Raw genomic sequence first — 14941 nt, forward strand, 5'->3', positions numbered from 1 at the left:
CAGAGAAATCCTGACTCAAAATAAAACAAAAACAAACAAGTAAACAAAAACAAAAAAAAAACGTAAACCTAAACCCTGGTTCAGTTTCAACCCTGGTTCAGTTTCAAAGAGCAGCATAATGAAAGCATCGTTTATCAAGACCATTTAGTCAAATCCAGCATCAAGAGCTTGGCCGTCTCCAAACGTATCTGTCTCTTTTTCACTAACATATGCTGGTTTGTTTTTGTTTGTTCGTTTTGTGTTTTGTTTTGTTTTTCTGTCTTGACAAAAGTTAAGGTCATCTGGGAAGAGGGAACCTCAGCTGAGGAAAAACACCTCCATCAGACTGTCCTGCAGTTGAAGGGTGCGGGGATATAGAACTATAAAACTATAAACTTAGAGAATGAGGGCTGGCAGCAGCTTTGCCAGCAGCCAAGGGTTAACTTTTACCGATAGCCCTCCTGCCCCTATAGCCCACAATTGCCTGGGCAGAGGTTAACCTTTAATAAATTGCTCCAGCGTGACTTTCGGTTTCACATTGTTTCCAAACCTGTGCTACAGGGAAACCGGTTGTGCTAGAAAGAGCTGTGGAGTTCCTTGTCAACACCATTAGCTATAAAGCTGCAGGATTTTTGTAAACACTATTAAGCCAAAACCTTGTAAGTGAACATTGTAAAATGCAATATGTCTCTAAACTAACCTCAAAAATGTAAAAATTACATTGTCCGTACCTAATGTTAAAAAGGGGCCCCAACACACCCCCAGTGCCTCAGTTTCAGAAGCCCGAACTCTGGCTGTGGTCTCAGCTAGCTGATAAACGTTTTGTGCCCTGTGATAATTCTCCCACCCCACCCCCAATAAAGTTTGCTTCTGGTTTCACAGACTTCGGTGGTCTGTCTCCCATTTTCTGCCTCCAGACCGAACAGCTAAGGAATCTATGGGATAAAACCAGAGTGGAAAATGGGTCAGGGCAACAAACCTGGAGCCTTCAGAGTACAGCATCATCAGTGCCGGGAGTCCTAGGACAGGCTGGTACTCCGTGGGGTTCTACCACAGACAGGCTAGCCTCACATAAAGCAAACGATTTCTTGATTGCAATGGTGATGTACTCTTGGCAGGGGAGGTGAGAAGAGGGCTGAGAAATCGGGAAAACACTTTCCTTATGAAGTTCTATTTACCCTGATGTGCAATCATTACACTAGGTGAGGATTTAGAATTAACCAAGGTGTTTTTGCAAACTCACCTTGTGTCTTAATCCTTCTAAGCAAAAAATAGAGGAACCAGGTCTAGAAACGCGGTAGGTTTTCACTGGATCCCCTCGTGGAAGCAGAAGCAGGGTGGAAAAGAGGTCCCTCAGCAGAAAGAAGTGCAGGGAATTCACCATCGTTCCTGGGCTGCTGAACAATATGGTCCAGAGGGAGGTCCTGCAAACACTGGGGAGCCATGACATGGAGACTGTCAAGGTAGGGGGCGTGGCTAAGGGGTTCATGGCGGTGCTAAGAAATGGTCTCCTGGGCTCTCAGACAACTGGGTGTCTTTCCCAAAGAAATGCCCGGGACACCTTTGTCATTCACACAAAGACCTTTTCCAGAGACAGCCCTGAATAGGCCCATGGTCTCGCTCATCCCTCTATAGGGAGAACTCATTATCCGTAGACTAAGGGAGGGAAGACAAGAGGCAAACAGAGAGAAATGGCGATTTCAAGCTTGGCTCAATCTCCTTGCATTTTCTCCCACACTTTCCTGTTTGACAAAGGATTCTGTTTATCCTCTATCCATCCCCAGAATCCACGCTGTGTTCCTCTCACCTCTTGCCCATCATCTAGGAGAGGCTTGTGTGAAGCTCACATTGTCTAAGTTGCTAGAGAGATGAAGGCTTTTTGGAACCACTCACTGCCTCAGAGAGGGAGCCAGACAGGATATTCCTGCCCTGCCTCCCAGCTCGCCTTCTCCTGGATGTGTGCAGGGCTCTCTGTAAGCCTTGCTTGAGATGCTTCGGGAGTTTGAGGGTCTGGGAGGAAGCCTTTGGTGGACATTTAAGGGGTTCAGAAAACTGGAGGCAAGACGGTTCCTCCCAGGAAACTTTGGGAGTTTCAAAACCAAAGGTAAAATAAGATTAGAAAAGAGAACTTCAACACTGACATAGAACAGTAATAATCACATGGTTATGAGGTGCAGCCAAGAGCTGGAGCAACAGAATTCTTTCTAAACCACATGTGTTCTAGTGGCATGTGTCTCAGAATCCTAGAACCTGATGTTAATCTTATTATTGCTGATGCTTAGGACTTTGGGGTGATCTATAGAACTGCTTGGATGTCTCTGTTTCCTCGTCTGACAGTGGGTTGGATGGTAATCCTTAGCCTCAATTTTTTGAAATTATCTAAACTAACCTATGGGAAGCAAGGGTGTCTGTAACACACCCATTTAGCCATGTGCTAGCAAGTTCTATCATGTCTGCTGGACACACATGAATTTATCTGATGCTTTGATACACTGTCATCTCCTGGTCAGTCCTCTCATTCATAAAAAAAAAAAAGAATGGAAAAGATGTGAATACGTTTCAACTTTCTGATTCTCACTCACCCCAAATTTCCTCCGTGGACATTGATTAAATCCACCTCATCCAGCTGGAGTTACATATCATGGACAGCTGGGCCCTCCCATCTCACTCCCGTGTCGTGAGCAAGGAGAGAAAAGCTTGCTGTCCTTCAAGCCTGTGAACAACCAAATTCCTGCTCACAATGACAGAAAGACTCAAGCGAGCCATAATTAGGTTGGCGGGAGGGCTCAGGGAATAAAGGCACATACTCCTCCAGGGTACCAGAGTTCAATTCCCGACACCCACCTCAGGAAGGGCTAAAGGCACATACTCCTCCAGGGGACCAGAGTTCAATTCCCGACACCCACCTCAGGAAGGGCTAAAGGCACATACTCCTCCAGGGGACCAGAGTTCAATTCCCGGCACCCACAGGAAGCTCACAACTGCCTGTAACTACAGGCAGGGATCTGATGTGCTGGGGAACCTCCGTCAGCCAGTGACCTTTAAGAGGCTGAACCAGGTTAGGGCACGACCTTTTGGGTACCCAGAGAAAACCCGCCCACCTGCCCAGCTCTCTCTCTCTCTCTCTCTCTTTCGGAGAAACATGTTCAGTAACACTGATGGCCTCTTCTGGACTCCGGGGACACTTGTGCGCATGTGCACTAACACACAAACACTCACAACATACACAGAGAGAAAAAGAGAAAGAGATGCAACCCACACATAATTAAAAATAAAACAATTATTTTAAAGGGAAGACCAAAAACACTAATTTATATGCTTGACATTCTAGATCGAAGGTTGTTCAAGCAGGTCGTAAGAGACACAAGAATGAAACAAGCACAGACAGAATTCTCCAACAAAACTGTATATCACGAAGCTGAGTTAAAAGTGAAAAATGAGCTTTCAGAAGAAATCGTTTGGAGAAAATGGCTCCCTTGTAGATGGAGATATTCACTAAGATCATGTGACTTTCAGCGGTTGCCAAGAGATGACACTATACAGTAGAGTAGGAAAATGCAAATTTGGGGGCTGGAGAGATGGTTAGGTGGTTAGGAGCACGGGCTGCTTACGCAGAGGACCCGGGTTTAGTTTCCAGCACCCACGTGACAGCTCACAACTGCCTGTAACGCTGATCTGGGCACCTGGCGTCCCCTTCTGTCCTCCATGGACTCTGCACACACGCAGTGCACACACGCATGCGGACAAAATACCCACACACATGAAATACTGCTTTTTTTAAATGCAAGTCTATTGAGAGTTGCCAGAGCCTTCTGTCATTTTGCTTTTATTTGAGGCATGGTCTTCTGTGGTTCATGTACTGAGGCTCAACACTGTCAGAGGTCAGTCATGGAGTAGGGGGAGAAGCATGCTTGGCTTCGTCTCTAAAGCAGTTAACCATGTGAGTGACCCTCCGATCTGAACATCGGACCTGGTTGCCTCTCCCTGGTAGTGCAGGAGGCAGCTTACGGGGAGAAGTCTCCAGAACAATCTACAGCTGCTTACTCTACGCTCAGCCCAGTGCAAAGTCCTCTGGACGATTTGATTCCACTCCTGAAGTAACTGAAGACCTGCAGATGGCTATGGCTTCTGCTAGACTCCTCTAAAGCCGGAGCCCGGGGGGAAAGCCTGTGTGTCCTCCTCGCCGAGAACATCTCTGAAAATCCGACACCCTGGCCCCAGCAGCCACGCCCTTGAGTAGTGGCCACAGTAACACAGGTGCAGATGGTCTCCAGGGCCAGGCTTCGGGTCACTGAGGATCCCAGGAGCTTCCAGGAACCCACAGCTCTGTCCAGACGGTGAGCAAGGAGTTTGTGCCTGTGAGCACATCTGTCCAAGGGAGGTGTGGGCCTGAAGTCATGAGGACGTAGTGAGAAATAGTACCTTTATTGGGAAATAAGTAAATGAACAAACAGAAGAAGAGTGAAGATAGACCTGGTGTGGGAGTGGTCTGCTTCCTTGTGTGACTCCACCCCACCACACTGAACTCAGGGAATCCAGCTCCAAGTTCCCCTGTGAGACCGTGGACCCACAGAAAGGCAAGAGAGTCCCCCTCCCCCAGCACAGAAAATGCTTGGCCATTTCCCATGCCCGTGAGGAAACTGTTGGCCTTTAGAATAAAGGATCTGAAAGGCCTTGGGGAGGGGTGAGATTGGTGGGTTTTGTCTTAGGGGTTTGTAGGAGACAGAGTTAGAAGCCTGAGCATAACGTTAAGTCTCTGAACGGGGGATTTTCCTGACAACCTCCACCTGTTGCCTTCCCACAGGTGACCCGGCCGTGGCCTTCTTCCCCGCTGGAGATGAACGGCTCTCTGGCCTTCCCTCAAGCTGCCTGTCTCCTCCCTCTGCTCCTCCTGGTGTCCACCGGAGTCTCGGGAGGTCAGCGTTCTGCCTTCTGTCCTGTACTTACTGTCTTGTTTTTAATGGCTTCTCTCAAGTAAATGCAATCACTCGGCCAAGAAAATGTCCTCCCCGAAACTTTGGGTAGTTTTTATAAAGCTCAGAACTGTGACATCTACCTGAACCTTCGCTGAATGTGGGTGACTTGAGGCTGTTAACACATCTGGTGTCTGTCTGTTGAGCTATCCTTCCTGAGGTTCACAGCATGCATCATTTTCTCCTTACTGTGGCCAGCTGCCAGACAAGAAGCTGCTTAAAGGGGAGGTGTTAGTTTAGCTTATGGTTTCAGGGTCTGGACCACTGTGACAGGGAAGGCGTGGGGTTCTGTGTGCATAGCAAAGCAAACAGTTTGGATTCCGAATTCTTGGTTGTGACCTTGAAGAAATCTCTTATTCTCTCTGGGACACTGGCCCTTCCTTCATAAAGAAGAAGCACCCTCTAGGTGAAGTCCCCAGACTCTGGAGAGAACTTAGAAAGAGATCACGTGGATGGCATAGTCGGGTATTATCTCCTGAATCTGATGTCAGGTGGTAAATAGAAAAATCAAAATGAAACCCAGGGGTGCACAAACCAGACAACTGGTCTACTACTGTGGGAACTCCTTCAGCCAATAGCCTTTGAGATTACCCCCAAAGTGGGCTGGTATCTTAAAGGCTATTGGCTGAAGGAGTTCCCACAGCACCTCCCTATTTTGTTTAACTATCAAACACATGCTAGACAACTGGTCTACCATCAAACACTGATGTCCAGCCGGGTGGTGGTGGTGCATGCCTTTAATCCCAGCACTCGGGAGGCAGAGGCAGGTGGATGTCTGTGAGTTCAAGGCCAGCCTGGTCTACAAGAGCTAGTTCCTGGATAGGAACTAAAAGCTACGGAGAAACCCTGTCTCGAAAAATCAAAAAAAAAAAAAAAACCCAAAAAACAAAAAACACTAATGTCCATAAATACTGATTCAAAATTCTATAAGTCTTTGTGTAAAAACACTTGTTGGGAGGGTCTGTGTGTGTATAGATGTATGTATTCATGTGTGTATGCATGTGTGTATATGTATATGCATATGTGTAAAGTTATCACAGCATTGTTTATAGTAATAAGGTGGAAGTGCTATAAATGTTACCAATTAGGAGAAGCTTGACCGTAATGGTATAGACTGTTAAAGATAAATGAGTAGGGTATGGCTGACCACACGTACTGAAACAGTTGGGAGTCCGCCATTGCCAAAACTGATGATAATGTTGCAATCATGTGAAACCATGATTCCTCACTGCACCGTGGCTTCACCTGAACTGAAATAGTCTTTCTAAATTGTATGCATATGGCATGTATGTACACTGACACCAGTGTTACGCACCTCAGAGTCACAGGGGACCCCACATCTGGAAGCAATGAAGAACGGAAAAGAGCCTTGCCCCAGCCTAGCCATGGCCACTGTGGTGCTCCTGTCCTGGAGCATCACTCTCTCTGGGCTGATGGCCAGGGCTCTCAACTCCAAGTTCACACAGAGTTCCCTAGCACAGCTGTTCCTGCCAGAACTCTGCTCAACCCAGAGTCACCTCATTTGAGGCTTATAGGACGCTCTCTTTCTCTCTCTCTCTCTCTCTCTCTCTCTCTCTCTCTCTCTCTCTCTCTCCCCTCTCTCCTGCTATTTTTGTGATCTTGGCTATGTTGACAAACCTGGGGAATGTCCATTTCCTAAACTGTTCAATGAGATAAGTCCATGTATTTCAGTAGATTCTAAATAATGAAGAATCTGACATTTCTGAATAAGTGTTGATATTGTGAAAGTCCCAAGAACACACACATATACATATATACACAGAGACTGAGGTATTTATACACATTTCTATAACTATTAAAATTTTATCTATTCAATCTTAATTTTTTTTTTCAAGACAGGGTTTCTCTGTGTAGCCCTGGCTATCCTAGAACTCATTCTGTAGACCAGGCTGGCCTCAAACTCACAGAGATCCACCTGTCTCTGCCTCCTAAGTGCTGGGATTAAAGGGTGCACCACCACTACTCGGCTTAATACTTCATAAAAGTAATACAACGAGAAATATGTTTAGTCCCCTAAATATGGAAATACAGGACTGTTTGTTGGAAGTCTCATGTCTCTAACTCGCTTCCACAATCCATTCTGTTCCCCAGAAGTGTCTCAGTTTTTTGTGAAGGGACCAACTGAGCCCATCATGGTCCTGCTTGGGACTGACGCCACCCTGCCCTGCCAGCTGTTTCCTGGACAGAGCGCATCCCACATGCACATCCGTTGGTACCGTGCCCAGCTCACCCCTGCTGTGCTGGTGTTCCACGAAGGACAGGAACAAGGGGATGCACAGATGCCGGAGTACCGAGGCAGAACCCAGATGGGGACAGAGGCCATCGCCATGGGAAATGTGGCTCTGCACATACAGCAGGTCCAGGCTTCTGACGATGGCCTCTATCACTGCCAAGTTACATATGGCTTCACCTCCCAAGAGGCCGCCGTGGAGCTGCGTGTCATAGGTATGTGAGCCTGGCACAGGATGTCAGTTGTGATGTAAGACAAACAGCAAACTGTCTGTAACCCTCCTTACCCCCAACCTGGAGCTGCCTGTGATCCTGGATGTGCTGATGTATCTGTGTGATATTTGTTCCCTGGATGTGCTGATGTATCTGTGGGACACCCATTCCCTGGGTGTGTTGCTATTTCTGAGATGTCTGTTCCTTGGATGTGCTGATGTATCTGTGTGATATTCATTGCGTGCAGTGTCCAGTGGGAGTACTGTCTGCCTCAGAGGTTAACATCACAGGCTTCACATTTCTGAACCTAAGGTGTGTGTGTGTGTGTGTGTGTGTACACGCATGCACACATACACGTGTGTATATTTGTTTATGTGTGAAGGCAGAGGTCAACCTAAGGTCACTGTCCACCATGTTTTCTGAGACAGGACCATCAACCCGGCTAGGCAGGGTGGTAAGTGAGCCCCAGAGACCCACCTGCCTCTGGTCCCCAAGCTTGTACCACCTCACTCAGGTTCCACGTGGATTTGGGGAAATGAACTTGGGTCCTCATGGTTGTACAAACACTCTGCTGGCTGACATACTTGTCCAGGCCTCTGAGCCTGTTTTGTATCCTAAAAGATCCCAGGAAGTATATCCGGTAGTAACACTGACCCCCTCTGAGATCAACTTCCAGTACATCAGGACAGAAAATACAACTAGACCCATTTTCAAGTTTAGCATTTCCTAGATCCTCTCTGAGTCTAAGCACATGCAAAGATGGTAAGCCAGGATGAAACCGAGTCTCGGGGTAGCCTCAGGTGACCTCAGCTCCAGGCTGCTCTTCCTTCCCTCAAGCACTCTGGCCCCCCAAAACAGCAGGCCTCAACCAGGTGTCTTCTCTCCTCAGGGTTAGGCTCTGCCCCTCTTGTTCGCATGACAGGGCCTGAGAACAATGGGATCCGGGTGTCATGTTCCTCAAGTGGCTGGTTCCCCAGACCCACGGTGCAGTGGAGGGACACTGCGGGGAACACCCTACTGTCCTCCTCGGAGTCACAGACCCAAGACGGAGACGGGCTCTTCCGCGTGGAAGCATCTCTTTTGGTCACAGATAGAGCTGTAGGCAATGTGGTCTGCTCCATCCAAAATCCCCTCCACGACCAGGAGAAAGCGAAGGCCATCTTCCTCCCAGGTCAGTGAGGGCCAAACTCCCAGGCAGGGGAGGGGGAGGGGCGGGGCTGAAAGGAGCTGCTTCAGGCAGGAGCTGCTTCAGGTTTCTGACTCTGCGCACACCCTGTCAGAGCCCTTCTTCCCCAGGACTTTTCCATGGAGAAGTGCTCTGGCTGCCTGCCTCCTCATGCTATTCATCCTGTTCAGTGCCATCAGCCTTGCTACCTGGAAAGTGCATCAACACAAAGAGCAAGTGATAAAGAAAAAGTCAGAAGAATTTCAGGAAACGCAACAGATGAGGAAGGAAATGAAATTTGCAGTGAAAATCAGAGGTATAAACGGGGACAATAGAATAAGTCAGGGGTTCATAGAGAGGCTGGGAGGGGGGCATGGGGTGTGGGGGCCGCACAGAGTGGATAGGTCAAGGGGAGTGGACCTCAGGCTCTGAAGGGCAGCCTCAAACCACAGCCCATGCCTTCCCACCCTGCTCGTCACAATCCCATGCTTCTCCACACCCTTCTTCCAGAGGGTGCGGCTGCTTCTCTGGCACCTGCTTCTCTTCCTATGAATTGGTCAAGAACCTGCTTCAGAAGGAGCCCTAAGACACCTTAAACTCCCACGGCACCTTATGGCTTTACAGTGGCCATACGGCCATGCTCATCTCCCTAACTATGCGGCCACTAAGGGAAGTCAACCCTACCTCATTTAGCCACTCTTCAGATTCAGGGGGATTTCTCACAAACCTTCCCTTTCTTTCAGATGACCTCAAGGCTGACTTGGGTGAGTGTGACTTCTCCTCCCTCTCTGTAGCATTTGCTTCTCTCGCGCCACTTGGGACGTTCACCGAATGTTATTTCTTTCAGATCGGCGGAAGGCGCTGTACAGAGAAGGTAAGAGACCAGGCGTCCTGCACCCAGATGCCCTGATGTCAACTTCCCCTCGGTACCCTCGCGAGGTGGGGAGGAGGGAACTGAAGGGTTTAAGGATGACTGGTGTGGAAAGCTGAGGGGGAAGGGGGAAGTGTGAGGTCAGCACTCAGCTGTCTCGGGTCTGTTCTGTTGCAGATTGGAAGAAAGCCCTGCTGTACCCTGGTAAGTGCCCCGTGGGCGTTGAGTCTTGCCAGCAGCTCTAAAACAATGGGCATCCTATCTGGAAACAAACACACACTTCACACATGCACACTTTCATGGCTGCCGACTCGCAGACTGAAAAGCAACAACAACCCTTTTGAGACAGAGCCTGGCACAACCAAGCCTGGATCACACGCTGTGTGGTTAAGGCTGGGTGTGAGTGCCTAGGCCTCCTGCCTCCACCTCCCAAATGCTAGGATTGCAGGTGTGCATCACCGCACCCAGCAAGTTGTGATCATTTATGTCGGGGATTCAAACAATCAGTTATTGTTTGTAGCTAAGAAAAAAGAAGAGATAACTATTTACTTATTGTGTACGTATGTTTATGTGATGTGTGTATAAGTGTGTATGTGTACACATGTATGTGATGTGTGTGTGCGCGCATACATGTGTGTGATGTGTGTGACTGAGTGTATGTATGATGTGAGTATATGTGTCATGTGTCTGAGTATATGTGAGTGAGTGTGTGTGTGTGTGTGTGTGTGTATGTGTGTGTGCACTGTGGAGTTCACAAACACACTAGGCTAATCCTTGATCTCATCTGTGCAGTTTCCATACATCAGACATTATGACACACGCAGGGGGCACAGCTGTCATCTCTGACCCTGTTGAAGTTGAAAGTCCCCAGGAAACATAAGTTAGGAACCAGGCAGTTACAGGCAGCCTGAGTGCTTGGAGGAGGTGACAGACAGGTGGGCCCTCCAGGGTGACAGACAGTTCCCTAAGCAGCTTCTGCTGAGACTTTAAAGATTTGTTCTGAGATGTTCCAGCAGTGCTGCAGAGACACCTCAGGGGCTGGGGAGAAGCCTCAGGGGATGGGGAGATGCTTCAGGGGATGGGGAAAAGCCTTGGGCTGAGGAGATGCTTCAGATGTAAGGAGAAGCTTCAGAGGCTGGGGAGAAGCCTCAGGGGCAGAGGAGACACCTCAGTAGCAATGGTTACCCTTGCAAAGAACTCGAGTTCAGTTCCCATGGTTTATATATGGCGGCTCACAACAATCCTCATTCCCCCCACACACACCATCCCCACCCCACCCCAACACCCTCACCTGCATCCCCACCCTCACTCCACCCCCAGCATTGAGTCCCTGAGTCATCACAGAGAGCCACCTGCCTGCAGGAGTTTCTGGACACTAGAAAGTCCGAGGGACTTAGTGAGGCAGCCGTGGGAGGAGAAAGCCCTGGGTCTCCTTTCTGTTCCTTGAGGGCGGCTCTACCATCCACCTGCCTGCTCTGCTCTCTTTCAGACTGGAGGAAGGAACTGTTCCAGCTGGGTGAGTCGGTTTGCTAGGGCTCGCCTCGACCTCTGTGGTTTCATTTCTCGTTTTGGAGATGGGTATCAAGCCGTGCACGTGCCAGACAAACCGCTGAGCACTCCGGCCTCTGGTTTGCCCTCTGGCTTCTCGTGTGATCTTCCTAACAGACAGACACGTTGTTCAGGTTGAGAGTGGGGAGGGGAAGAAGGGGCCCTGCCGTGTGACCCTGTGCTGCAAGCCACTGCCAGGCTCAGTCTCGCTGGTTCTGTCCCCTTCTCCATACACTGGCCCAGTGTTCTTGTCTGTGGGATCCACTGGGTTGAACAACAGAACCATGGCCCTTTACTGAGGAGATGCCTAACTAAGGAAACACTGCTCCGAGGGGCGAGAACACTCAGCTTCCTTTTGTGAGGTCAGCTTGTGACCAGCCCTTCCACAATAGATGAACAAGGCTCTGTTCATCTCAAGTCCTACCTCACTTCATGCTCTCCCAAGACCTTACAGTAGTATAGACAGAACAGAACGAGATGCAGAGCTCAGAATGTGCTGTGAAGGCCCATGGCTCAACACCTCAGGAGCATTGCTGCACCAGCCTCCAGACCGGGTTTCTTTAAGACTTTGCCCGTCCGACAGCCTCCAACACACAGCGCTAACTTTGAACACAGTGTTATTGGTATACATACTTTGCAATTGTGGCTTAGTCTCCTCCTCACACCTCCTCCCTTTCCTCCCCAGCTCCTGTGAAGATAAATCATGAAGTACCTGACCAGGACAAATGTGGTCCAGAGACAGAGGAGAGCAGCAGAGAGGAGACCGCAGAGCCATCCCTCAGCAACCCACCAGGAGACCACAACGTCATCACACTGTACCAGGAAGGCTTCATGTTGGGGAGATACTACTGGGAGGTGGATGTTGTCGGGGACACTGAGGATTGGACACTGGGAGTTTATGAACTGTACACTCAGGATGTGCCATCCAAAGAATCACTGAAGAAATTCAGAGTCTTGGAGAAGAAGGGAGATGAATACAGGGCTCTTACCTTCTGTTCCCAAAACGTTTCTCTGGAAGAGCCTCTGCTGCTGGAGACACGGCCACTGAAGATCGCAGTCTTCTTGGATCAAGAGGACAATGACCTTTCTTTCTACAACATGACTGATGAGACCCACATCTTCTCCTTTGCCCAGGCCAGTTTCTTGGGATCGCTCTATCCTTACTTCACGCGTCACGCCAGGGACCTCTCTCCATCACACAGTCTCACGTGAGGCACACGGAGAACTCAGTGGCGGCTGCCGCAGCATGTGGTCTGCAAACTCCAGGACTCTGGTCCTCCTGGGCAGGCACAGGGAGGGAACTCTGGCTGGGAGGCGCCTTTCCTGAGACTCCATGAGCCTCTGTGGCCAGTTTCTGGACATCAAGATTCTCAGACTATCAGCAGAAAAGACAGCTGTGCTTTGCATGGTGTTATGATTGCTTCCTTTTTGATATAAATCTGTTTAATCATTCCTAAGATGATTGAATCCATGGCTTCCTGAATCTGATAGCACATTAGCTCCCTGCTTATATACCAGTGGCATTATTATTATTATTATTATTATTTTATTATTATTAGTCATTCTCGTGAAAGTGTCTAATGCCCAGTGTTATTCTCTGTTCATATCTAACGTACCATACACCAGCAATGTGCTGGTCAGGCTTTTGTCAATTTGACCCCAGCTGGAGTCACTTGGGAAGAGGAAGCCTCAGTTGAGAAATGGCCTCCTTCAGATTGACCTGTAGGAAAGTCTGTAAGACATCTTCCTGATTGGTGGTTGATGTGGGAAGACCCAACTGTAGATGGTTCTACCCCTCGGCAGGTGGCCCTGGGGTAAATAAGAAAACAAACTGAGCAAGCCTTGGGGAGAGGAAGCTGATAAGCAGGGTTCCTTTGTGGCCGCTGTAGCAGCTCCTGCCTCCAGGTTTCGGTCCTGAGTCCCAGCCTGACTTCCCTCAGTGATGGAGTGTAATCCAGGAGTCGTGAGATGAAACCCTTTCCTTTCCAAGTGGCTCTTGGTCATTGTCTTAGTCATGTTCTACTGCTGTGAAGAGACACCATGGCAGGGGACTCTTATGAAAGAAAGCATTTATTTGGGGGCTTGCTTACAGTTTCAGAGGCTTAGTCCATTATACCATGGCAGAGAGTGTGGCAACAGACATGGTGCTGGGGCAGCAGCTGAGGGCTACACCCTGATCTGCAGGCCTCCAGAGGCAGAACTTAGGCTTTTGAAACTTCAAAGCCCACCCCAGTGACACAGTTCTTCCAACTAGGCCACACCTCTTAATCCTTCTAATCCTTTCAAACAGTGCCACTCCCTGATGTCTAAGCGTTCAAACATGTGAGCCTACAGGGCTGTTCTTATTCTAACTACCACAGTCATGGTCTTTACCACAGCCACAGAGAACCAAACCAGGACAACCAGTTTTCTTAACTGAGTTACTACGAAATAACCCAACAAAGGTAAACCTTGTCATTGTAAAATTATAACAACTATAATATTAGATTTATTTATTTATTTGGTTTTTTGAGACAGGGTTTCTCTGTGGCTTTGGAGCCTGTCCTAGAACTAGCTCTGTAGACCAGGCTGGTCTCGAACTCACAGAGATCCGCCTGCCTCTGCCTCCCGAGTGCTGGGATTAAAGGCGTGCTCCACCACTGCCCGGCTAATATTAGATTTAATGTAAGTAGAATTATTCCATGGGCTTACTCCACAAGTTTTTAACACTCTATATCTGTGCATGTTTCATAAAGAACTGACAATGAGCCACTTCTGTACAGGTGCCATTAAGCACAGCACTAAGACAGCCTTCAAAGGGATTAAAAATTAAACAACCCCATGATTCCCAAAATGAAAACAGCAGCACTATATTAAAATATTAAGAATGATCTTTCAAATGTTAGTAGAGAAACAAGCTCTAACTTGATAGCAATCTGAGCTACATCTTAAATGCTGGAATGGTTTAATAGAGAATAGCTGTCAATCAAAATCCAGTTCCAAAACCATGGTGACATCAGTGCCATGAGCATCAGGGGAATCCGAATGGGTGAGAAATGTTGAGGTATTTCTCTTGTTGGAGGTGGAAAGAGAAATTTATCATGTTGCCTAAGCTGTTAATAGGGGAAATAGGAGCTGGAGAAATGGCTTGGAGGTCAAGGGCATGCGCCCCTGCAGAGGACCTGAGATAATTCCCAGGCCCCAGGCCAGGAGGCTCACAACTGCCTGTGACTTCAACTCCAGGAGATTCAGTGCCCTTTCCTGACCTCCACATCAACTGTGCTCACATGTGCATTCACACACACACACACACACACACACACACACTAACAAAAAATTAATAGAGAAAATGCAAGCTTTCACTTCAGCAGAGGAGAGGACGGCTTGTTTTCTTCCTCTCCAATCAGAGCTATGGACGACAAGGGTAAGAAACACCTGGAAGGGACAGTGCCTCGGCTCAAATGGGCTCTGCTGCTGTCGACTAGACCAGAAACCCTTGACCATTCCTTAGACACTGGGTCCAAAGACTTTGGATAAAATATCTTAGCTGCACACTGTCCTGGGGACCAGCCTGGGAATCAGTGTGCAGACCATCCTGGGGACCAGCCTGGGGACCAGCGTGCTGACCAGACAGTCCTAGGGATCCAGCCTGAAGACCAGTGTGCAACCCATCCTGGGGACCAGCATGCTGACCAGACAGTCCTGGGGACCAACTTGGAACCAGAGTGCACACTGTCCTGGGGACCAGCCTGAAGACCAGCCTGGGCACCAGTGTGCAGACCGTCCTGGGGACCAGCATGCTGACAAGACAGTTCTGGGGACCACCCTGAAGACCAGCCTGGGGACCAGCATGCAGACCATCCTGGGGACCACCCTGAGGCCCAGCATGCAGACCGTCCTGGGGACCACCCTGAGGCCCAGCGTGCACGCCGTCCTGGGGACCACCCTGAGGCCCAGCGTGCA

The 14941-nt window shown here is 48.9% G+C and overlaps 1 protein-coding gene across 1 annotated transcript; it reads left to right on the forward strand.

Moving 5' to 3' along the window:
* The first annotated feature begins 7090 nt into the window (after positions 1–7090).
* LOC101987344 (butyrophilin-like protein 1) lies at positions 7091–12224 on the forward strand. Its single transcript, XM_026785408.1, has 8 exons — positions 7091–7418; positions 8305–8586; positions 8696–8896; positions 9324–9344; positions 9428–9454; positions 9629–9655; positions 10941–10967; positions 11685–12224. The coding sequence occupies exons 1-8, from the start codon at positions 7106–7108 to the stop codon at positions 12209–12211; spliced, it is 1425 nt and encodes a 474-aa protein (XP_026641209.1). The 5' UTR covers positions 7091–7105; the 3' UTR covers positions 12212–12224.
* Positions 12225–14941: the final 2717 nt, after the last annotated feature.

Source organism: Microtus ochrogaster, linkage group LG2 (assembly GCF_000317375.1).
Source record: "Microtus ochrogaster isolate Prairie Vole_2 linkage group LG2, MicOch1.0, whole genome shotgun sequence".
Lineage (NCBI taxonomy): Eukaryota > Metazoa > Chordata > Mammalia > Rodentia > Cricetidae > Microtus > Microtus ochrogaster.

Bases quoted from the DNA above. Each gene is read 5' to 3' on its own strand.
- LOC101987344 (XM_026785408.1), top strand. From the start codon at position 7,106: ATGGTCCTGCTTGGGACTGACGCCACCCTGCCCTGCCAGCTGTTTCCT. The intron at 7,419-8,304 runs GTATGTGAGCCT...TTCTCTCCTCAG, and splicing joins CGTGGAGCTGCGTGTCATAG to GGTTAGGCTCTGCCCCTCTT. The intron at 8,587-8,695 runs GTCAGTGAGGGC...ACACCCTGTCAG, and splicing joins GAAGGCCATCTTCCTCCCAG to AGCCCTTCTTCCCCAGGACT.